The sequence below is a fragment of the Cavia porcellus genome, unplaced genomic scaffold (genome assembly GCF_034190915.1).
Source record: "Cavia porcellus strain 051 isolate PalLab524CR breed Dunkin Hartley unplaced genomic scaffold, mCavPor4.1 scaffold_22, whole genome shotgun sequence".
NCBI classification, from domain to species: domain Eukaryota; kingdom Metazoa; phylum Chordata; class Mammalia; order Rodentia; family Caviidae; genus Cavia; species Cavia porcellus.
In genome coordinates this window covers 31,295,920-31,321,294 of record NW_026947505.1, presented here as the reverse complement: position 1 = coordinate 31,321,294, position 25,375 = coordinate 31,295,920, and the positions used below count along the sequence as shown (strand labels likewise).

Sequence of the window (25,375 nt, the reverse complement as noted above, 5' to 3'; positions counted from 1 at the left end):
GCTCAGGACTTGAGCCCCTAGGTTTCGCTTTCTGGTTCCGGGTCACCCTGGTTTCGCACCTTTCCTGACAAAATTGAGCTGGGGTAGAGGATTTGGAGGGACCGTCACCTTGCAGGGCGCCCTCAGCGGTGCGTCCCCGGCTCCTGCCACCGCCGCGGCGGGCTCCGTGCTGTCTCACTCGGTCCTGAAAGGGGAGGCAATGTGACCCCGCGTTCCAAAGTTGAACCCCCCCCCCCAAAGAGTCTGCTCTGAGGGGACAAGATCTACAGGTGGCTGCGCTTCTCAAATAACGTTTTCGCACCCCTTCCTGGGTGGGTTAGGTTGTGTAAAGCTACAAATTCCCGTGATGGGGAAATGCTCAACATGGCATTAACTTTTTAGGAAAGTCTTGATACTTTATTTCAGGTAAACTTTTTTCTCTGTTGCTCCCTCAAGGTGGGTGGGACACTCTGGAAGCTTTCCACTCTGGAAGCTCTCAGGGAACAGAAGTTTCACCTGGAAATGTGTTCTGTGGGCCGTTCCTATATCTTATTTCTCAGAGAAAATAAAGAACTGGGGTCAAATTATATAAACAGATGAAATGAGTGTTTGACTTTCCTGCTCTTGTGTCTTAGCTTAAAATTCTTCAAATCATTCTCAGTTCTCCTGCAAGGTCCAGTGTGGCCATCTCCAGCCTTAACTTAATTCTTTAATTCCTTAATTACTGCTGTTCTTACTTTTGTTTCGGAACCTAAAGCAAGGCAGACTGTTTCCTGTCTCAGGGATTCATGCTTGTGGCTCCCTTTGATGGAATGTTCCTTCCTTTTGTCTGTTCTGGCTAACTGTCTACTCGGATTTGGTATCTCACCCTTTAAATTCCTAGAGGGAAAAATGCAATTCATTATGTCTGTGAACAAATAAACCTAACTTTAGTTATGAGTCTTTCAAATACAATCTGAGTATTACTTTTTAAAAAGCACTGCTTGTTCGAGTTAATGCACTGTAACGAACACAGTATGGGTGTTTGTTGAAATGTCTCTTCTTTAATTACATTTCAAGGAGAAGTTACTCCAGAACTAAACACACACACACACACACACACACACACACACACACACACACGATTCTAGTGAACTAGACATCTTTCATAACTGTTGTACAATATTTAGAACCAGGAAAATACTATTAGCATAATTCTACTCACTAAACTGAAGACTTTGCTTGAATTTAACCCATTTCCCACTTGTTCTATTCGAGAATCCTACGTCTCACTTTATGTTGAGCTGTTGTGTGCCCTTCCTTTCCTCAAACTGGTGACAGTTCACAGCCTTGCTTTGCTTTCATGACCTTCACACTTTTGAAAGTGCTGGTCACTGTCTGATGCTTCCTCACAATTATATGAGCTATTTGTTTTGGGCAGTGATTCATGGAAATTAAGTTGCCTTTCTCAGTGCATTTCAAAGGACTTAGGATACCAGTGGACCTTCTTTCTGGTGAGGTTAACCTTGATCACCGGGTGATGTCAAGTGGCATCATCAGGGTTTGATTGTAAAGTCAGTCTGGTTTTTCACTGTGTCTTGTGAGAGATAATTGAAGATTATGCAAGTATTCTGTTTCTGCATTCTAATTTACACCCAATGTTAGTGTCTATCAATGGATTTTGATGGCAACAGCTAATACGTCACAAACTGACTTTTTATTGCACTCTTTTTTTTTTTTTTTTTTTTGGTTTGGGGCACTGAACTCATGACCTCACACTTGCCAGGCAGGCACTTATGCCACTGAGCTAAATCCTTAGCCCTTATTGCACTTTTCTCTTCTACAAAGATTAACTGAAATTCTATTACAAAGAAGAGCTCAATATGTACTCATTTATTTTATTTGAGTTATAACTGAATAATTATTCAGTCTGCTCCAGTCTGTTACAACTCTGGCTAGCTGGCTCCTTCAGCTGGGCCCCCATATCCTTTTAAGAAGCCCCATCCTTTCTGAGCATTTAATTACTGCCTGTCACCACAGTTGGTCCAGACACATCTTTTGTTTTCTCTGCTACAAGCCTGGATTTAACCCTTCCCCATCCCAAGCTCTGAATCCTTCTCTTAGAGAATGGTGTTTAGAAACCAAGATCTGGATTCTTAGCATGCTCATTTCTACTGGGGTGTCATGTCTAGGCTCTCTCAGTGGACAGAGCCTGAACTTATAACTACATATTTGAAACCAGTTGTATATGTATATGCATACTAAAGATCATGAATTCATATTGACCCTTCAAACTTTGATCCAAAGTTCAAGGTTCATTTTTCTTTATTTATAGTTTCTTTCTCCAACAGTGAGAAACCTAGATATTGTTATCTACAAGAGATTTACTTGTTTGTTCAATTCTGGTGCAAAGTAGTTTCAGAACTAGTAACCCATGCTCCTGTGAAAAAACGTATTTACCAACTACATTACAGCATATTGAATGCAGTTCTTTAGTCTTTCAATTTGTATTATCCAATCAAAATACTGTTGACCAAACTTACTTAAGTTTGTATTTTTTCCCACACTTTCCCCCCTCCCACTTTTAGTGTGGTTATATTATCCAATTATAACAGTTTAGATTTATTTCTTACTGTTTGGGTTTCATCTTGGGTTCCCCCACATACTAGTTGATTTCAATTATTTATAGAGTTTCTTACAACCAAGATTGTAAGAGTCAGCATATATACTGTAGATCACTCAGAGAAGTGTTGCTCCTCCTCCATCCAATTCATGCAACCTCCTGAAGGTAACTGATAGCCTTCCTTTCTAGCTTACCATTCCTCCACTTCTTCTGCACCAATGAGAAGATGCGTATTTTTACTATCCTCCATCTGACCTGAAGTGTGGCATACTTACTGTTTTGTAGCTTCCTTTTTAAAAAGCTTAACAGTATTTAAATTATTTTCAAAGTAATACTTTTCTGCTTCATAAATCACTATTCTTAAAAGAGAGGTCCTTGACTGCACCTGCTAAATTAATTTCAGAGCTAAACTATTTCCACATTTTGCTTCAATTCAGCATGAGGACACCTTGTCTTCATCATGCTGTAAAGAGCTAGGTCTAACTCTGAGTTCTCTACTACATCTATTACAGCATTTACTCACTCACATGTTCTTTTTATCAAAAATGTCTCTTTTTCCAACCTTTTCCAGTTGCCCTTTGAGTAGACCTGCGGTGATTTCTTATAGACAGGTAGGTGTATTTGGATGGTCTCTCCATCTGTGGTGCTCATTTCCAGCTCATGCCCAGCACATCTGGAAGGCATCATATCTCCAAGATCCAAGCATGTGCCTGTCAGTACCACCAGCCTCCCCCTTGAGAGCTTGGGTCTCAGTGCTGTACATGCTCAGCTTCCCACAGTGCAGACTCGCAAGAGGCAGTGTTTGCTACTAGGGAGACAAACAGGAAAACTGGTTACCTAGGGGAGTGAGGTGGAGTAGGCACAGGGTAGCGTCCCTCCTCTGAGTACATGCTTTGGTATCGTTCTGACTCTTACAGTTATAGGGGTTCATGTATTTTCCATTTACTTGTAACTTTGGAAAAAAATCAACAGGCAAATGGAATTCTGAGTGCTACAAAATTACTGTTTTAGTATAAATATGTCACCAAAAGCATTGACTTTTTATAATGTTTTAAATAAAATTACATATGTCTGTGCTGCTTTCTTTAGTCCTTAGGTTAATACTTTCCACAGAATAAGTACTCAGTAAATTTTTATGGTCGAAAGGCCCTTTTCCTTGTGTACATGATTTTTTAAAATGACTTTCTATTTGCAAGATTTCCTTCAAAGTTCAACTTTACCAACCATCATTGACATGCTTGCTTTTATAATAATTTTTTAAAAATTTTTTCTGAGGCTTAAGATAAGTTATATTTTATAAAGTAAAATCATTTCATTTATCTGAATCATAACAATTCTTTTGCTGTCATTGTGATGTTCTGGCAGCAGTTTACTTCTTCTTGGTCCACATGTAGAACCTCATTACGTCTAAAACTGGAGAGCAATAGTCAGGGGGGTAGCTCAGCACAAGGTCTTGAGTTTGATTCCCAGCACCAAAAATACATACATACATAAATATAAAACAAGAGAACAAAATAATACAGGTTGGAGGTACTATATAAATACTTCCGCTGCTTTGTTTTTGCCAAATTGTCTTTAGTTTAGAAACCCAGATGGGACTTTAGAGAACATCCCAACCTGCTGTCTTCCTTCAAATCCCCTGCAGCAGCACTTCCCAGGCTGCCACACCAAAGTACCATGAGCTGATTGGCTTTATTGTGTTCTGGAAACTAAAAATCCAGAACCTAAGTATCATCAACTTTGATCTGTTCTTCTAAGAGTAATTAATTGTTAACTTTATTTTTTTGAGATGTGGTGTCACTCTATTACAGACTGGCCTTGGGCTTGATACATAGCCCTGACTGACCTTGCACTCACTGTGATCCTCCTGCCTCAGCTTCCAGTGTCCTGGTATTATAGGTGTGCACTACCACACCCAGCTCTGGTTCCTTCTGGGAACTGTCTGTCCCAGACCACTCTCCTCTCTTCTGGTTGCTGATGGCCTTTGGCATTCCTGGGCTTGTCACCTGTCCTCTGATCTCTGCCTTCACCTTCACATGGCCTCTCCCAGAGTCTCTCACATGTCTTCTAGAAGAATGTATCTGTCTACCTATGTCCAAATCTCTCCCTCTTATAAAGACACCAGTGATACTAGCTTCCAGCTCATCCCGTTTTACTCATTTTAATTTGTCCGTCTCTATAAAGATCCTATTTTCAATTAATAACACAGTTTGAAATTAGGGTTTCAATGCATTTACTTCGGGAAATACAGCTCAACTCAGATACCTGCCATGCCCTCTGAGATTTGTAAGTTTGTGAGCAGGAGATGTGGCCTTGGTTTCTAAAATAGAAAAAGGCTGGCTTTTCATCCAGCTTTTCGCTGTGATAATGCCTCCCCTTCACTGTGTTTAGCAGTCTGTGTCCCCCGCTGAAGGAAAACTCTTGCAGGAATGCCAGACTGAAAGGCTCCAGTAAGAATATGGAAGGAGAGTTGAGACCCTCTGTCACATGGTGCAGTGCAGGGACAGCAGGGAGAGCCACCAGTGGGTGCCTAACAAGACTGTCAACTTCCAGATTTCTTTAGCAGAGGGGCTCCCTCTCCTCAGATAATCAGCCCCCATTTCTGCTGTTCTGAGGTGCACTTTCACAGAAAAATCTCCCTCGCTCCACTAAGGGCCACTTTCATATGTGAGGCATAATTACCCGCATTATTCCATCCCAGCATCTCCTTAAATTTCAGATTAAAATATATCTGTTGCAAAATATCTACTAAATTAGCTACTATATGTTCCATTTGTTATCTTTAAAAATAGTATGCAGATTTTATGTGCAGGGTAGCATATCATATGCAGGGGGATGGGGTATTCGAGGTGATCAGACTTAACGAAAAAGGATTACCTTAGCACTCTATGCATCTGTTATGAGTCTTCAAAAAAGTTTAAATATATGGTGCCTCAATGCGATTTTAGAATAATTTTTCTTGGAGTGCTTTTCACTCATCCTGTACTCATTCATTCATTCGGGGCCATTCATTTGTATACTTTAGGTGTTGTTCTGTACTTCCAGGGAAGCAGGAAAGAAAGGTCCCTTTCTTCATTTAGGAGAGAGAGTGGGGAAGAGGTAGACTAATTAAAGTATAAATACCCAAACTGAGGAAAATCCATTTCCTTAGGAGCACAAACCATGGCATTTGACCTAATCAGGGAGGCAGGCAGAGCTTCCTATTGGGAAGGTCTTTTAAACAGAAATTTATAGAAGTTGTTGGTTAATAGATATATGCATATATGTGTACACATTGTATTACATTCTTTCTGCTTGAGGAAAAAGGAAGAATCAGAAAAGAAGTGATGTGTGAATAAATGACTATGAATAAGCAGTTTACTTTGAAGGAAAACCACAAAAATTCAATAGTCATAAGCAGGTTTCCAACCATATCATGTGACATGTTTATAATTCAGTTTGGTCTTCCTAACTTAAAAATTACCAAGAAAATGATGAAATCCTGCTCTAAACAATTCTATCTAAGAATTACCAGATAGTGATATTCCCTTTTATGTATAATTCTTTCTTATAAAACTAATAATGAACAAATGAACAACTAGTAACAGCGAAAATCCCATGAAAAGGACAACTCTCCTGATGGGGCTGGTTATCCAATGATGAGGTATTAGGAGCTCTGTGGCTACCGAATGACCTCAAAGACCTTGACAGCCTCAACAAGCCACTGTGGTCTGCGGCTCTTTGCCGTACTAAACCAAACCACAAACAATTATGAAAAGGTGCACATGCTATTTGTGGTTTCTGGTATAAATACTGTTCCTACTTTCTGGGTCAACCGAGTTCTGTGAAGGTCCTGTTAACCTTAATGAACAAGAACAAAGGGAGTAACTCTACTGAGTTACCAATTTCCATGTTACTTCTGGAAAAATTCCAGTGCTGTCATTGCAATAATGGATTGCAAAATTCTCCAAAAAGTCATGTCTACCCTCAGCCTCAAAATGTGAACTCACTTGGAAGTAGGGTCTTTGTGGATGTAATTATTTAAGAGTCTCTTGATGAAACCACCCTTGAATTAAGTTAGATTAGGGTGCTTGTGAGAGGAGGAGAGAACCCAGAAAGATCAGATAAGGGCGGAGGTAGACAGAGACTGGAGTTGTGCTACCACAAGCAGAAGACTGCTTGGTACCCCAAAACTGGAAGAAGCAAGAAAGCAATCATTCCTAGATTCTTCTAAGGGACCGTAGCCCTGAAAACACCATGATTTGAGACATCTAGCTTCCATGACAGTGAGAGAAGCCATTTGCCTCTTTTCCACAGTATGTGCATTCATGGCAGTATTTCTTACTGATAGCGATGCTAGTTATTTGTGTAAGCATAGTTATTATGAAAGCCAATCAATAGTGTTACAATGAATGCTTAATATTTAGGTCAAAGACTTGGGGGGAATAAGTCTAGAAGGTGAGAATGATGATTAAGAGTATTGGTGGGGATCGATGGGGAGATGGTGCTGGAGACACACTCCAGGGCTGTCAAACCAAAAGGGAAAAGGGAAAAATTACCAATCAAAAAGGAAAAATTACTACTTGTGCATATATGGAAATTATTTTTCCTCATTTCTCCCTTCCAAAGGGAAATAGAACTGTTCCTTCAGGTTAGCCAGTCATAATTATTTGTGCTATCTCAAAGAATGTGTTAAGATTAAATCCTTTCCTGCTGTTTCTTTTTCTTGGCTTCTATCTTTTATAAGGAAAACTATGTCACATGAGAAAGTGTAATTGAATAGATTAAGAGAAAAATTAGGTAAATTTGACCTTAGGGAAGATAAAAAGAAGCACAAGTATGAAAATGACTTGAAAATGAAATAAAAGATATATATTATTATTTCAAAATAGTAAATATCTATTGATTGAATTTGGAGATTTTATCACAGTTCTTCCTAACCTCTTGGTGTTCCCTAATGGTTTGCCCCAACTGACCCGTTCTTTCTTTAATGCTTGTCTTTCTGAAGTGTATTGTCAACTAAAGACACCAATCAACATCCTGGCCCACTTTTCCATAGGTACTATGGTAATCATTATTACTTGGGAGAGCATAAGATAGAAAAAAATAAGTGCCTGCTATTAAAATGGTTACTTTCTAAAAGGGAAGACAAAAGAAGACATTCATACATGTGATGACAGGGGAGAGTGGGACTGGTTCTCTAACAAAAGATGAAGCCCACATACAGGAATGCATAACAGCATCGTCCAAATAGGCATTTTGGAGCTATGTGCAGGAATCTCACAACAATGAATTTCTTAAACATGTTTTTTTTAAAGTTGCAGGTAGAGTCTGCATATGAGTCAAAATGTAGGAAACACTATGTTTAGAAAAACAAAGTAGAACTAATAAGAAAAACGGGACTGAATTTTTTCATATTTATAAGCTACCTCTGAAGGCATCATAGTGAAAGGAAGCATCTCCCAAAAGTTGTGAGCTGAGCAGTGCCATGGGAACAATCATAACCCTCCCATGGAAAGTACTTTGAAGATCCTCTCTCCTTCATGGGTAACCCTCAATATATTTATTTTTATAACTAGTCTCTATTTTAAGCCTTGCTTGTTATCAAGTGCCAATAGCACTATTACTCTCAAACATGTTTAAGCACGTAGATTTACATGTTGAGGTGTGGCTAAAAAAAATGGCATTAATTTATGCATCACTCACACACCTGGCAAGGGAAGTACAAACTGACAGGTTGTGTCCCGGACTTAGAAGGCTTCTGGCCCGTGAGAGCAGGACCTTCCACTCTGTGCGTTTCTGCTCCCAGTTATTCCCCAGTATCTACCAGTAATGCTTCGCTGAGTGAAAGGTATCATTAATGTACGATTCCACCAGGAAAAGCTTCAGAGATAAAGAAATCAGTAACTTCATTGAATTTCTCTCTCTCCTTAGAAGCAACTGTTTCTAACCTGAAAATTTTGTAGTGATCATAGCATCATCCCTGGATCTTCCCACAACACTGTACTTTGAAGAGTTTCCGTAAGGCCGCTGGTGAGTGTTCCAGCAGGGATAATGTCCTATCATAGTCAGAGGGTTTGGACGTGAGCAGCCGCTCAATGGCTGAAAAACCATGACAGGCCATTCTGCTCGCCTGGCTTCCATTAGTCGCCTGTAAAATGAGAATGGTAACTGGAAGGCACACGGCTAACATGTGGTAGAACAGGGGTAGACTTTAGTGGGACTCTAGAGAACTTGTTCCTGAACCTCCCTGACCTGCTCATGTAAATATTTATTAGTGGCCAATAACATAGAGCAGCAGAGCCCTGTGTTAATGGATGGTACGGAGAAACTGAGGCAGCACACAAGTGCAGCTATGAGTGCTTAGAGGAATAAAAGTGAGGATGATGGCTGCGTGGAGAAGATCACAAATCTAAAATCAGCACCAAACCAGAGCATCTCTTATAGAAGAGTGTGTCTTTCTTCTCCAGTAAGTAATTACCGGATCATATTTTAAGTACTGTCTACAAGCCTTTCTTTTCAAGGGTACTTGGTACCTAATTAGAAGGGAGAAGATGAGAAAGCAGTTAATATTTTTCAAGAGAAATGGCTTACAACTTGTTTACAGTGTCTTTCAGCCTGATGCGATTAGATAAAAATGTAATCTGTTTGAAGGCAGTTACACCTGTTTGTCTCTTCTCTGGGCATTAAGATGCAGTTATTTATGACTTTTACTTCCCGAAATTGCCTAATCACCCTCTGGTGCTTTTTGTACTTTGGCTTTTTTTTTTTTAAACCTGATTTCCCACAATAGCAAACCCACTCAGGGATGGAATTTTTTTTTTCTTTTTTCCTTACGAGCCTACTAAGGTGTTTTCTTATTGAGAAATATTCCTGTAATGTGTAGCAACCACCTTCAACAGATTACTTTTCCTTCATTGAAAAGCAACTACTGACCATGCGTGTCTCTGTAAGCTAATCTTGGTCATTTCAAACTACACAGGTTTGGAGGTGCAAAGTGTTCTGCTCATTGAGCTGTTCATGTGCATTAGGGTCCCGTCCTGTTCTCAGAGTCTCTGTTAGCCCCAAAAGTCCCTCATTCAGAAGCACTTAATTGCCCAGCAGTGTGAATACAAAGACCTTGTAAGACCCGCAGCCCCAATGCTAAGTAGCTTAGAGTCTCCTGGTTCCTTCCCCATTCCAGTTTAAAAGGCCAAGCTGCGCTAGGACATCCAGAGGCTTCTGGGTAAGGCTGAGCAGGCTGCCCTCGATGGTAAGGTTTCCTTAGTTAGTCATGAGCTTGAGCAACTTGTACAACCCCGCAGATACCCCAAGTAGCAGTGCACTCAGCTGTCCAGTCCTGCGGTGTTGTTATTTCCACACACTAGGTGATGAGCATACTGCCCCTCCTGGGACAGTCAGAATCCCTGGGACTCAAAAAAAAAAAAAAAAGCAAGCATAACATCCATGACTGTGTGGACAACTTCAGAGGCTGACTTCCCTTCCTGTTTGAAAGGACAGAGAACCTCGCTTGGTATTCAGCAGGTGCTAATCTATACATAGGGTTTGTTTTTTTTTTCAGCAAAGTAACAAAAGGAAATACCTTTTACCTTTTACCTACCTAAAACTGTAACATCCTTAGATGATAACCTTGATGTTACCTTTGAGACCATTAGGAAAATGTCACATACCATTTTGCTGTACCTAGAGACCTGTATGCAAGGGACCTCTTAGAACCAACAAGGCAGGCACGTTTTATAGATCCTCACTAACGTAGGTTAGTGGAGGTTACGTCTCACGCTGTTCCTGCTGAAAGAATCCAATGGCTCCTTCCTCCACGGTAGCATAATGAAGGTGAGCTAGAAGACTCCGTGAAAGGCCCAGTGTTGTAGCCTCTCCCAGCTGCTAAAACAGAATGCCACAAATTGTGTGACTTACAAACAACCAAGATTAATTCCTTGTTCTTGAAGCTGAGAAGTCCAAGATCAAGGGGTTAATGTGCATGATATCGAGTGACAACTTGCTTCCCAGTTTGTGGACTTGCTTCCCAGCTTGCTTCCCTGTCTTCTCATTGTCTGCTCACACAGAAGAGGGAAGAAAAGATTTCTTTGAGGGATTTTTTTCAATAACACTAACTCCTGTCATGATACTTTGGCCTCATGACTCCATCATCCAAAGCTCATCTCCAAATATCCTTCACTACATTGAGTACTAAGATTTAATGTATGAATCGAACATTCCGTGTGCAGCAGAACATATAACAAAAGAAAAATGAGCACTGCGGGAACACAAAAGACAATACAGCTTACAAGACTAACTGAAGTTTATTTAGGGTGTTCTTCCTTGCCAGTTCCTCATAGTTTTGTTGAGGCACACGCACTCAAGGGGACCTAAACCAGAACCCTAATCAGAAAAGCTCTAAGAGGGCCCAGAATTTCTACTCTTCCTCTCTGTCCATTTTCTCTTAAAAAGCAAAACCCCTACCCGGATGACTGTAAACTGAAATGCCCACTTGAGTGGACACTATGTAGATTCCACACAGTATCACTTCGTAACCATGTTGCTTAAAAAAGCACAAGGCAGTTTTCCTTAAGTGATGTGCATATAGAACAGCAAGGGATCTAAAGACTCTATGGGCAGGGAAGCCTGAAAGTGTAAAGGTGTAAATTGGCAGATTAAACATGGCCCATTTGATGGAACTGCAAAGCAGAGGCCATGAGGTAGCCGTGTGCCACACTGAAGCTGCGATACGTGGTCCAGACACACAGCTGTGTGTACCAGGTCAATGATTATGAATTATGACATCTACAGACCATCAGAGAATCAGAGCTGTGTATCTGGCCATAAGTTAGTTAGTACACAGAATACTCATCTTAACCATAAATTGTCACCTGACTCCTGATAATGAAATAAGGGTGTGACTTATTTTCACCTCGATATTGATTAGATTATCTTATCAGTACTAGCAGGCTAGACAAATGACTTCATTGCAGTTGGAGTGTTTGTTTAGGAGTGTCTCAGTTTCCCCAATCTGAAGCAGTGGCTAAAGATTTTTGCAAAGGTTTTTGTTTTAAAACCACAAGAGAGAATTAGTTATCAAATTGGTTTTCTTTTTTAAACATGCTCTTTAGCAATTCTTTAGTGCTTGGCATCCTCAAGACAGATAAAGGATAAAGGGTTCCTTGCTGAGTCTTGTGTGTTGATTTATCTTGCATAGCACGCAGCCTCTCTCTTTCCCAAGACACTTTTAAAACACTGGAGCAGAATCGAGCACAGTGTTCTAGGAATTCTCACCTGCAAGGTTACCTTATTGTCTAGGAAATGTGTCAAAGAGGAAGCAGAGATCCTGCTTCTCTGCTTGAGGGTCAGATGTGGGAGGGAAATATTCTGGCAGGAAAGGGAAAGGGCTTCCTAGTATAAGATGCAAAAAATTTCTGACCAGACAAATACCAAACATTTTATATACTAATATCTTAGAATAATGCATGTTTTCTCATCAGCCTTGTCTCACTGTTGTGTAAGGTATAATGTGTTCTCAGGGTTAGTAAATGAGGAAAGGAACTGAATACATTATTTGTTCTGAATCTAGTTCCTTTGCTTGTTAGCTGCATAAACTTATGTAACTTCTCTGTGCTTTGGTTTTCTTGTCTGTATAATCGAGGTATAACAATACTATTTCCTTAGGGCTAGTGTGCAGATGGTGTGAGTTAGCTGTATGGTAAGAATCTAAAAAGTGCTGGTATCTGTGATTATTATATGCTCCCTAGTTGGTCTCATATCAACTAAATTAATGTTTTTACAATATATATTGTTCTCCAAGTCTGGTGCAAATTGAGTTTTGTATATATACAATTTCCACTATTGAAACAGACCTCTTACCCTGTCATTTTTGTGCTTAAAAACATATTTGTGCATCTCAGGTTCTCTTGAAATCAGATCTTGTCCAGGGAGCCAACCTTGTGAGCATCATTGAAAATCTTCTTTGCATAAAAGTCAAACCTCACTTTAGAATCATTTACTTCCATCAATAAAAGACAAATCATTAAAATCTCATAATTAACAAAAATTATAACAGAAGCAGACAAATTACTACCAGTTACAGCAATTGATCTATATTTATTTCTGGAAATAAAATTTCTGAGAGCCAAGAAACAAGATATGATGTCCCAGAATCAAGAAAGATGTCTACCGTGGCTTAATTTGCTTGGATTAAAAAATGGTTTAGAAACCAGCAGGCCATGCCATAAAAGGAATATATTTTGTGTCCTGATGTCCTTGGGAGATTTAGAGTTAAGATGTGGTCTACATTGCTCATGATACTGCTGCCTCTTGGTAACACTTTGATTTATTGACAAATAGATGATCCCAAACTGGTATCTTTTCTGCCTGCATACTAATAATTTTTTTAAAAGCCAGTCCACATGAGGAATCTACAAGACCAAAGGCAGTGGTATTCTTCCTGAAGAAATAATATACAAAATAATAACATTATCCATTGTATAATTTATTTCTATGAAATGTGGTTGTCACTGTGAAATTATCTCAGTATGTTTACAATGAGTTTAACTAAGCAGTTATTATGTTTTATATCCATGTGTATTCCTAGAATACACATGGATGATAAAAAGATAATAAGTTTCTGGTCTTCTCCTAACTTTTGTTCCATTCTGTTTGCACCAATGACTCACTTTGCTGCACAGGCTAGCCTCAAATTTCAATCCTCCTGCCTCAGCCCCCAAAGTAGATGGAATTACACATGTATGTCAGCATGCCCCACTTTGAGTTTTTAATTTTCTTCATATAGATAAAATTGAACTATTAAAAAGAAGGTTTTTAAGATTTTTTTTTTGGCCAGGATCTCACAATGTAGTTCAGGATGGCCTTGAACTCACTATGTAGCCCAGGCTGGCCTCAAACAATGACCTTCTTGCCTCAGCTGCCCAACTGCTAAAATAAAGGCATGCACCATCATGCCCAGCTCTTTCGTGATTTGTCAGTCAAGAAGATTCTTCATTATATTCATTCTAAATTTTTGCATAACACATTATCTCAAATAAAGAAGATTAAAACAAATATCATTTCACAATTTCTGAGGGTCAGGAGTCCAGTAATGGCTCAGCCAAGTAGCTGAGACTGAGGGTTCCTCACAGAGGGAGGCTGGAGCTGCCTCATCTGAGGGCTGACCTGGGGCCATGTTTCCATCTGCTCACTAATGTGTGGCTTGGCACAGCCTTTCACCAGCTATTGGAATCCTCTGTTCCTTCCCATATGGGCCTTGCCATGCAGCTGCTCAAAAAGACAGCAGGCTTTGTCCAGAGCAAATTATCCAGGAGGGAAAAGACAAGATAGAGGGCACAGTGCCTTTTATAACCTCCTCTCAGAAGTGTTACATCATTATTTTTGTCATAGCCTATTGGTTCCACAGAGCAACCAATCTCTACTGGCTATGCCTTCCAGGAAAAAGGAGATATCGGAGCCCATATTAGAAGCCAGCTTCCTCAGCTGTGCTGGTAGATATAGTTTACCCATATTATAGAGTGACGAGGAAGGTGTATACACAGTTTCTGGCATTCAGAATGAAACATATTTTGTTTTCAAAACATAGAAGGACATGATAAAAAAAAAAGCTAATGTGCTTATTGTCACATTGTTCATTTTGTTATTTAATCTATCATTACTAGAGTTTAGAATCATTTTGATAATTGTCATGGCACTTGTCAAGGACCATTTGAACAATTATAGAGGATTAACAAAGTGACTATTGGTCAAGAACATTAATGATTCCAGAATACAGTTCATTTCATGGAGCAAAATTGCCTTATTTCCTCATGGCGGCAAGTATATTAAATTAAATTAAGTTAAAATGAGCAATTGTTTCTTTTAACCCAAGTTATTTTTAAAACTTTTGGGGGGTGTATTTTAGGCAACACTAGCATTCTATCATTTAATACATTAAAGGGCAAATAGAAACCACCATTATGGAAGATAATAATTGTATGAACACTGAGAAAATATGCCTAGACTATAATATCTAAGATCGCTTGTGATTTATTTCTCCAAATTCATGTTTCCACAATCCAGAATATGTTTCCTTATTACTTAGGGTAACAAAGCCATGTCTTGGCAATGTTTTTCATTAGTATTATCATAATGCACTTCTATTTTAATTTTATTTCTTACAAGATGCTAACTGCCCTTCACATGTTAGGAGCCACACAGCGTTTTAGATCTGGACAGAGCCTTAGCAGTTTTTTATGTCAAATTGGTCCTCATTTTTGAAGAGTTGAGAAATATCATACAAAATAGTAGTGACTCACCATGTTCCTTGTTTCACCATTAAAAATTGGCTAAAATTTAGGACCACACAATACCACCAAGCAGTATTAAATTACTGATAATTATTCACTATACATAATCTTCAAAAAATGTCACACCGATTGGTGCACAGCAGTTCCAAAAGTTAGAGGAATCAAATCCAAACAGCCATTGGGCAGGCTTTGTCTTCTGACAGGCTCCTTATCATCTCCTTACAAGTATCACACAAGGCCACATTCATAGCATGTGGCAGCAATGAATCCACAGTGCTTCTCTGTATTTAACTTTCTTCTTAACAGTAAAACTAAGCTATTTTTCAAAGTGATCAAGATAAGCATAGGAGTTGTTACAAGTATAGCATATGCGTGCAGAAACACAAATAAACCTCAGCTACCTGGATGCTGAAGAGCTTGTTTTGGTTAGAATCAGGGTATTTTTACAAAGTTTAATTCTAAAGCAAATAATTTTTTCTTTCTTTTTATTTGGTCTGTGGCAATATAATACATTATATGGAGCTTATCTTAGCCAAAGATTACCCTAAGCATTAAGCTAATTATTTTCTCTGACATTAGTCTTTACACAAGCATTAAAGACTGAGTTAAACTTTATTTCTTTCATTTGATTTGCATTATCAAAAGTTGGTATTTTCTAATGGGTTCATCTAATGGGTTCTAACTACAATGTGCATATTTATGACTGGGTAAGTTCTTCATGGAATCTGAGTTTTACTTTGTGATGTTTCCAATATTTTAATTAATATTTTGATTCCTAACATAATCAGTAAACATATCATTTATTTTAAGTGAAGGATCATCCTTGGGTTGGGGGTGTGGCTCAGTGGTAAAGTTGTTACCTAGCATGTTTGATGCCCTTGGTTCTATATCTAGGAATATATATGTTTATATGAAGATCATTTTTATTTTATAAGAAAATCCTCCTAACTGGTAGGTTTAGTTTTTTCAGAGGATTTCTACAAATGAATCCTTTTGGGCTAGTTTTTCTTAGAGTGCAGTATGTGAATTAATTTAATTAGTGTCTAATTAAATTCCTCTCACTAGTGTCTTTTCTGCTTAGTGCACTATTGTATATTTTAATAAAACCAACTCTAAATCTAGCCTCTGAAACTCTGGCTTTTCAGGGGTATCTCTCCTAAATTTTGTCTCATTTTTTAATATTTTCCCGTAATTGTGGATTTTCAATATTCCTAAATCATGTATAAATTTTGTTTAAGTAAAACCAGTTATAAAAGTACGAAGAACACTTTGCCCAGTCTCTTAATATCTTCTCAATTTTAATAACACCCACACGGGATCTATAACACCTTAACACATTTTCCTATTTGCTTTTCACAACAGGTGTCCAGCCTGAGAGGTGAGTGGGCAGTTATTATCCCCACTCCACAGAGGCAAAGGTCACACCTTGGGGGAGCAGGACCAACACTGTGTCCTTCACAGTTTCATTTGCAGAGCTCACAGGAGCCTGGCTGTGGGCAACAGGGAGTGGTGTGTGCAGGGTAGATTCTCCTGGACAGACGCCTAGATTTTATGTCTGTCTCTAGAAAATAGATTGTCTAGTTATCTGTTGGCACATAAAAACTACCCCAAATATCCTTGGTCATTTCAAACTGCTACTTTACTATTTCTCACAATGTTCAGGTTAACTGGGGCTCAGCGGGACAGATCTTCCACTGGCCTTATTTAGGGTCTCTCGTGCAGCCTTGGTCTATGGCAGATGGGGCTGGAATGACCACCGTGACTTCATTCTGACCCCGCCCATGAGAGGGTGGGTTCAGGTGGGACATAGGAACACTGGAGCTTCACTTTCTCGTGACCTGTGGACATGATCTGCCCCCAGATTAGCGATTGTTGTAGATATATCAACGGTGCAAGCTTCTAGGGTGCTTTATGGCTTAGCTCCAGGCTCATTTCTTCCGTGTCCTTTGGTTGAAATGAGTCACAGCATCAGCTTAGGCTCAATTTAAGGAGAAATCTGTAGGGCAGGAGTACTGCAAGTCATAGTTCACTGGGGCTACTTTTGGAGACTAGCTACTACAGGGATTAAGTTTTTCTTTTCCTCCATTAAGACTTCACTTCCTTTCTACTTTTCCAGCTCCTTGTATCTCTGGTGGTTTGCCTAAACCTACTAATGTGACCTTTTGGTCCATAAACATGAAAAATGTCCTACACTGGAATCCCCCAGAAAGCCTGCGAGGAGCTGAAGTTACATACACCGTGCAGTATTTCATGTAAGTTGATTGTTTTCTTTTGGCTAGCTTGTAAATGCAAGGCTCAGATTCGGTGAACTGTGCAAAGGTAAACCTGCCAAAGTATTAAATAAGTTTTTGAAAAAGGGAAAAGTTTTTAATTCCGCACTATTTTCTTGATACATTTTGTTGTGTTAAATTAGAAAACAGTTACTTCATGGAGCCAAGCATTAGATGCTCAGGTAAGGGATGGTATTTAAATATAGGAAAGAATTTAGTCAAAGCATTATTTTCTGGCTAAGCAGACAAAGCAATCCATCACCTCTGAAATTACTAAAGTTGTTGGAATTATGGACATCCTTAAACTTAATAAAATGGAGAGCAGAATTCAACTCTTCCTACAAAATATAACAGGAGATAAACATTTTACTTTTCACTTGTCCTTCTAAACTCATTGTAAGCAAGAAAGGATGCAAAACAGATACAGCGTTCATCTTCAGAAGACAGGAGTGGCTGCAGTGCCTGACCACAAACTGTAAAGCACACAAGCCAAATGTCAAGCAATCAAGAACAGCTGTAGAAGCTGAAGACAAAGCCATAGCTTGCTCTATAGCAGAAGTGTCGTAAGTGCCATAGTGCTAAGAAGCTTGTCCAACAATCTGGACAGCTAGAAATCTAAGGAAGCTACCACCAGAAACCAAGGAAATGTCCCAATGAAGCTCCAGTTAGGTGCCACTTCAGAAGGTTAGTAGAAGGGACATGAAGTGGAAATCAGGTTCAAGTGACATCACCATTGTCAAGGACTGGTCACAGCCCAGACAGAGCCTAAAGTCAGATGGGGCAGAGAGGAAGACAGGTGGAAATAGTGGCAGCAGCCCAGGAAAGCAACCTTATGAGAAGGCGCACGTTACTTCAGCCTCCAGCAGTCCAAAACCTGAGGGCAGCAGGCTCCCAGCAGAGGAAATAAATATTCAATTTGGTGAAAGAGTGTTATACCAAAACAGAAGTGCAGGGCTGGGGATTTAGCTCAGTGGCATAAGTGCCTGCCTGGCAAGTGCAAGGTCATGAGTTTGATCCCTGGTACAAAAAACAAAGAAAAACAGAAGTTTAAAATTATGAATAGCAAAAGCTCAGTTACCTGACCCTAACTCCTATACCAATCTGTTTCATAGTCATCCAACAGCCAACCCCATTCAAAGCTTATTAGTTCTGAAGAAACCATCATAGCACCTTGACATAATTATCAGAAGAGGGAAAGAGGAGTCAGAACACAAAAAAGTAATGAGTTCCTGAGAAGCTTTCCCTTGGGGGTAAGAGAAAAATTCAGACAAATAATTACCTGTGTGGCTTTAGTAGAGTCCATGAACAACATGATCTCTAAAGGTAAAACCCAAAGAAGAGGAAGTAAAGAAAGGATCCTAAACAAGGAGAAAATTTGGAAAAGCAAGAGGACAGAGCTTAGGAAAAAGTTGGAAAATAAAAATATTATATCAAAATGAAAAATCTTTTGTAGCTAACTGATGACAGTGGCTGAACAGGTAATAAATATTATCTATAATTGTGTGTAATGCATTCATGCTATATTTGGGAAATTCTAATAAAAATAATAGCAAGGCGTATTTTGGTGAATTTTAAGAAAATGAAACAAGTTATAACCCTCATAACAAAGGCAGAAATCAAGTGGGTGTGTGGGCCAGGAAAATTTCTGCTGGTAATTTTCATCAGAATACACCTCATAGGATTCTTGCTAACCTGAGATTCTTACAAAATTCAGTAGCTAGGTATTTTCAAAAAGCCAGGAACTCAGGATATCAACTCCAATCCTTCTGAAGTGCACAAGGCCAGTAACTACAGACGGTATAAGCTAACAGAGATAAAGATGTACCCCAAAGAAGAACTTACTAGTTACATGGAAAGGTGGATGGTATGCATAGGACACTTCTATACTAAATAGTGGTGCTGAACAGATGCAGAAATTCTCTGTAAAAACTTAAGCTTAATGTAACAAATCAGAATGTGGAGAGGAACTGTAAGTATACTGCTTTTCACAACAAGTCAATAAATATGATCTAGAATGAAAATACAGTGGTCCTTTGGCATCCCTGTGAGGATGGCTCCATGACCTCCATAGATACGAAAATCTGTAGATTCCTAACATTCGTATAAAATGACATGATATTTACATGGAAGCCATGTACATCCCTCTGCATACTTTAAGTCATCTTTGGATTTACACATAATGTCTACTACAATGTAAGTGTTATGTCAGTAACTATTACTATAGTGTATTGTTTAAGGAACATCAGTGAAAAGGATATTAACTATAAACACAGTATTATTTCCCCAATATTGTAATAAACAGTTGAATCTACAAATGCAGACCGCATAGATACAGTGACCCAAAGGTACTCTCTTAATTTAATAACTCACCTCACAGTATTTTTCATAAGACATTTTCTTAAACTCTTTTAGAAACTAATATATCACATTAATAAAACGTTTGTGCTTTGACAGTTAGTCTCTAAGTTGTATTTCAATTTCTTCTGATGTTGCTGCTGAACCTGTCACTTTCTGAGAAAGTGTGTGTGGTGTAATCTAATTTCTGTCCATCTATGCAGCTGTCTAATCAGCCTTCCATTTATACAGAGGTATGACAAACTGTCCAGAATCATGTACAACAATTAGGGTAGTGGGTTTCAGGGTGATTTCTCTCTTGATTATACTTTTCTGAGTTGTTTGCATCTCAGAAAATATATAACACATTTACAAAAAGCATGATCATTTCCTCTTTGGAAAACAAAAATTCTGACCAATAAAGCCAGTGAAAGGTGTCAGTGGCCACTCACCACAACCTTGTTTGTCCAGGGCTCCATTCTCACATCACAGGAGTTTCTCAGGAGCTGGCATGTTAGGGCAGAAAACAACTCTAACTTTGCAAAGAGCGATGACTTATGAGCATGCTCTCACTTCTTTTTCCATTAGGTGGAGCAAAGAGCTTATTCTGTCTTTCATATTTTCTGTGTGTTTCAGAAAGGATTTTAAAAATAGATCATTGCCGCTCTATGAGAGCGATTTAGAGTGTGCAACTTTTTAAAAAGCTTGCCAGATCAGAGTTGTGACATGCCCATGCATGGGACAGGTGAGCAGGAATACAAGAGTATTTTGTTGCCAGAGGACACCAAGCACAGCCCTTGGAGTCAGGCTGTGAAGCAAGCTGGGTTCGATACTTTTATACTTTTGAGTTAAGTTTGTTTCTGGTGTGAGATTTCCAACTTAATAAAAGCTTAAATTATATTCACCAACGGAGTTGACTACTGTAAATAGTATAGCATTAGTATTGGCAACAAAGAAAAGCAATTTAAATCTCAGATATGCCTTTTATCAGTCATGTGACGTAAATGAATCCCTTAATCTTGCTAAGCTTCAATTTCCTGATCTGGAAAATGAGTTGTAAATAATGGAACTCTCCTTCCTAGGGTTGTTACCATGGTTCATTGAGATACAGTATGCAAATTCTGAGCACCATTTTCATAATAGACACTTGATGTTTGCAGTTGTTACTAAAAACAGAAACCACAGAGGGGGGACCCACGTGAGTTTTTGCCATGGATAAGTGCATTGCTAGAATATTTGTTGAATGAGTGATTTTGCATCTTTCACTCAGAATCCAGTAAGGAGTATTTTCTCCTTGATCGTGGGAAGGTGCCTTGCTTTCAGCAGAGGGAGGTTGGGGAGGGAGAGTCACATGCATGTTGATAATAATTTTCAAACCACAAGTCAGGACTCACTGGTCAGTCAATAGCTCAATTTTCTGCAAAGTCTACCTTCCCTGGAGATGAGAGGGAGACCTAGGAAGAAGGGAGAAGGAAGAGAGGACAGAAGAAAGGGAAATAAAAAGGATTAAAATGCAATATGTGTATGTACTAAAATCCCACCATGAATGTATTAATTGTGTATTGCAAACATATACTAATAAAAAAAGAAATCAGGGCTGGGGAGATAGCTCAGCAGCACAAGCATCAGCCTGGCAAGTGCAAGGTTCTGAGTTCGACTCCCAGTACCAAAAAAAATTAATCAATTTTGAGTGCTGAAAGTAGCATTGGAATGGAATGGTATAGCGTGGCAAGCAATGGGAAGCAGCTTAATGACAGCATGTAGTAAAGTTTGGGTGTTAGCCTGAAAAGTTTTTTTCTGAATATTAGATATATGTATGTTTGTGAGCTGGATCACAATGTAAAGTGTATTTCTTTTGATTGTGGAGCGTGGTTGTAAAAAGCTCAGAAGCCTCTAGGCATTGTTGATCACTTGGAGTGAAAAGTTGGTCAGCAAGATCTGACTATATTTCTGATGTCTTTTGGCAAGCAAGGTGCTTATGCAATGGGAGAAATTTGCTTGCAGAAATCTGTTGCCACATTCTAGAAAGAGAAGACATCTCAAACTTTGGCACATCCTCCTTACCAAGATATGCCCTTCCCTTAACTCTCATGCCTTATTTTCCTTCTCCCTCATTAGCTACAATTTGCAAGTTTCCATTATATCCACCTTTCAAATGTTGATGATGCTCCTCAACTTTTACCCCAGGCTTTTCTTTGCATCCATGGAGAAGTTCATTCAGGCTTTACACCTTCAATGAATAGTTTTATGTCAATGACTCCAAAATCTCTACCTCCCACTCATACGTCCCTACTTAACTAAGTTGCCTACTGGGCATCCATATTTAGACAGATCTCACATAATTCACATTCAACAGTCAACACTGAACTTACTCTTTTACGGTACTCCTCCTATCCCTCCCCGCCCATTCGCAAACCCACTCATCTTTGGTGCACCTGGTCTTGGTAAATGTCACCACTATTCCACCCATCTTCCCTAGAGACATCATTTTTAACAGATTCATCATTTCCATTACTTTATGTCTTCTATGCACACTGTCACCGAGTCCTAATTCCTAACATTTTTGTTTTTGTTGTGTCTTCATTCATTCCATGACCAACATCCTTGTCCAAGTCATCTGCATCTTCCACCTAGACCACTGCAGAATCCTCTTAACTGTTCCCAGGCTGCTTCTCCCAAACTACTAACTATATCCTCCATACCACCATCAAGCCTGTCACCTTCCCCCCACACCCCCAGTTGAATGTCTTCAATAGACTCCAGTGCAGCCCTGTCTCATCCCCCAGCTCATCATATTACTGAGACTGTTTGCACCTCAATCTCTCCTGCCTGAAAATAAAGGAAAAGAAAATCAAATTTAGTCAACATCATCATCATCATCCCTATATGGTATTTGGTATGCATTCCAACCCTGTGGGTATTCTCCAAATTCTTTTGGGGGGGGTTGTTTTGTTTTTGTTTGTTTGTTTTTGATACCAGGGATAGAACTCACAACCTCGCCCTTGCTAGGCAGGTGCTTATGCCACTGAGCTAAATCCCAGCCCTTATCCAAATTCTTGATGCCTCCTAGCAGAGTTTTAAATTTTATGAGAATGTCATGACAGTTTTTCTTCCAGGAAAATAAAGTGACTATCTTTTCTTAAGATGACCCATCAATCTGATCTCATACACAGTGGACTAAAACTTTAGATAATTACTAAAAGAATATTGGTCACATAATATATAAAATTTTTACTGTAGTTGAAGAATAAAAATAAAATACATGCCTTCAAAATGTACTATCCACATTATAATTCATGGAAAAGAAAGGTGATTACAGAAACTCTGACTCATGTTCCTGACAGCTAATGAAAAAAATTGCCAGCAGCAAAAGTGGGTTTTTTTATCTCAATGACAGGCACTTTTGTTTTTCTGAAGAGAAGGTCTTCCATTCAATTTTAAATAATGACTGGTCTTTTATTGTAAACCTTAGCAGGTACCTCATTACAGATTCATGGCTTCCTTCTTCACAGATACGGGCAAAAGAAATGGCTGAATAAAGCTGACTGCAAAAATATCAGTAGGACCTACTGTGATCTTTCTGATGAAACAGCTGACTATGAACATCAATATTATGCCAAAGTTAAGGCCATGTGGAAAACGAATTGTTCCAAGTGGATTGAAACAGGACGATTCTATCCTTTTTTAGAAAGTAAGTAATGCAATTGTTGGTTAAACACGTATTAATATCCAGTTAACCTGCCCTCCTAGTTTGAGTCTCAGCCCCATAGAAAATCTTGCCTAGAGGAAAGGCTCTGCTTGCTTTGTTCTGCACTACTGGGATAAATGACCAGGCCACAGACTTCACCTTAAAATCACCTGTAACTTGAACATTTTAGTCAAGGGGTCTCTGCTATCTCTCCCAGATCCAAAGTTAAGGCTGGGTTCCAATAGTATCCTCCATCTAGTGGAGGATAAATAATGTGAGGTACAACATTATTTTTTAACTTTGTGCCATTGGTGTGTGTCCAAAAGATGGAGTAAAGTGTCCCAATCACTCTATCAAGTCTCTTCTTGTTGTGAATTGGCAGATGATTTAATTTCTAAATGTGACTCAGACTCGAGGCAACACCTTCCTAGGACTTGCGGTTATAATTTTGCCTTCCCCTAACCTGTGGCTGACTCCACCATGAAAGATGTATTCAGAGCCATCATCATGAACTCTGCAGGGCTTCCCCAGGCCCCGGACTGCCCTATGCTTTGCACAATTGGAGGCTGGCAAATACACCCTTCAGGCCAAATCCAGCCCCTTCTTTCTGCTGTCCTACAGGGCAAGAGCCAAAACTAACATTCATATTTTAAAATAGCTTTTACATACTAAACGAATATTTTGTGATACGTGAAAATGACATGAAATTTAACTTTCAGTGTCTATTCATAAAGTTGTATCGGAACACAGATCACACTTCTTTATTTACGGAGTTATCTGGCAACTGCGTTTGTGCCATAACCAACGTGGAGTCGTTACAGCAGAGATCTTGTGGCCTGCAAAGCCTAAATATTTGTTCTTGGACTTTCATGAGAAAACTTTACTAATTCTCTGGAGATGATTCTAGTTACATCTCTAATGTTTTTCCACTTACTAAAATATTATTTCTCTTCAACTTTTCAAGTCATAAGAATGTTATGAGCACTTTTGATTGTACTTGCCATCACTAAGTACTGTTTATTCTTGTGTACAGGGACTAAGTAAACACAGTGCTTGAATTTGCTGTTTTAAATGTGCTGGGGTGTATGAAATGGTTCTTCCAAGATCTGGTTTAACTTGGGTGCTCTTTGGTACATTTTGAGGGACTTCCTCTAAGAGGTAACTGTAGGTCTTTGATCTGAATAGGTTGATAGTAACTTTATGGAAGGTGATTTTTCTTTCACCTCTGAACATAATACCCTCTCCCTCCCCTTGAAGCACGAATTGGGCCCCCAGAGGTTGCCCTAACTACTGATGAAAAGTCCATTTCTATTGTCCTGACGGCTCCAGACAAGTGGAAGACAAATCCAGAAGACTGTACCATTTCCATGCAACAAATATATTCCAACCTGAAGTACAACGTGTCTGTGTATAATATCAAATCAAAAAGAACGGTAAGCCTGACATGGAATGGGGCATATCACCTGTGTACCACATTCTGTCACTGACAGTGGCTAGAGCAAGTCACCTTGATACTTTGACCTTCTGCACGAGAATCCAGAGAGATGCACTATTCAAAACAGAGGTTATACAAGATACAGTTGAAACTGATGCATAGAAAATTACACAGCTGACTTCAGATTTTTCTTACAGAAACTGTCTGGTAACTGTGATGTTGCTATTGGCAGGTACAGCTGTAGTGCACCCCATTTGGCTAAGGAGCCTTTATTTGCATAACACCTATGGGTCATTCTTCGAGAAGGCTAAAAAACTGCCAGCAACAACACAGGACAGAGTAAGAAACTCATCCTAGTGTTATTATTTAGAATTGTTCTAGCTCCTAGCCATGCTTTGCCTAGCTAAAGGAAAAAGTATTTTGATACTATTGCTGGAGGAAAAATAAAAGCTTACAATAATAGTAGTGGATCAAATAGTATCTTAGTCTTATTTCCTTCTGAAGTTGTCGAGTGGTCCTAGGATCTTTGGCTCTAACCATTGTTTGCAATTCCCTGCTCTAGTGGTCCCAGTGTGTCACCAACCACACTCTGGTACTCAGCTGGCTGGAGCCCAACACTCTGTACTGCGTCCAGGTGGAGTCCTTTGTCCCGGGGCTCCCACGCCCTGCTCAACCTTCTCAGAAGCAGTGTGTCAGGACTTTGGAAGGTAAGTTTCAAAACATCCCAGCTGGTGTGAAGAAGGAAATATGATAAAACTAGAAGGAAGTGCAGCTGTTTACACAAGGTTTGGACAAATTCAT

The 25,375-nt window shown here is 39.3% G+C and overlaps 1 protein-coding gene across 2 annotated transcripts in view; it reads left to right on the top strand.

Annotated features, from left to right (window-relative positions):
* Il20ra (interleukin 20 receptor subunit alpha) overlaps nt 1–25,375 on the top strand; it is a 35,522-nt gene that overhangs the window by 1,019 nt on the left and 9,128 nt on the right. Inside the window, exons 2-5 of one of the 2 annotated variants that reach the window (XM_003468507.4) lie at nt 16,964–17,099; nt 22,964–23,142; nt 24,397–24,572; nt 25,137–25,281. In XM_003468507.4, coding sequence (XP_003468555.3) covers nt 16,964–17,099; nt 22,964–23,142; nt 24,397–24,572; nt 25,137–25,281 — 636 coding nt within the window. Of the gene's footprint in view, nt 1–16,963; nt 17,100–22,963; nt 23,143–24,396; nt 24,573–25,136; nt 25,282–25,375 lie in introns of those variants that run through there. The other variant, XM_063233008.1, reaches the window with a different exon arrangement.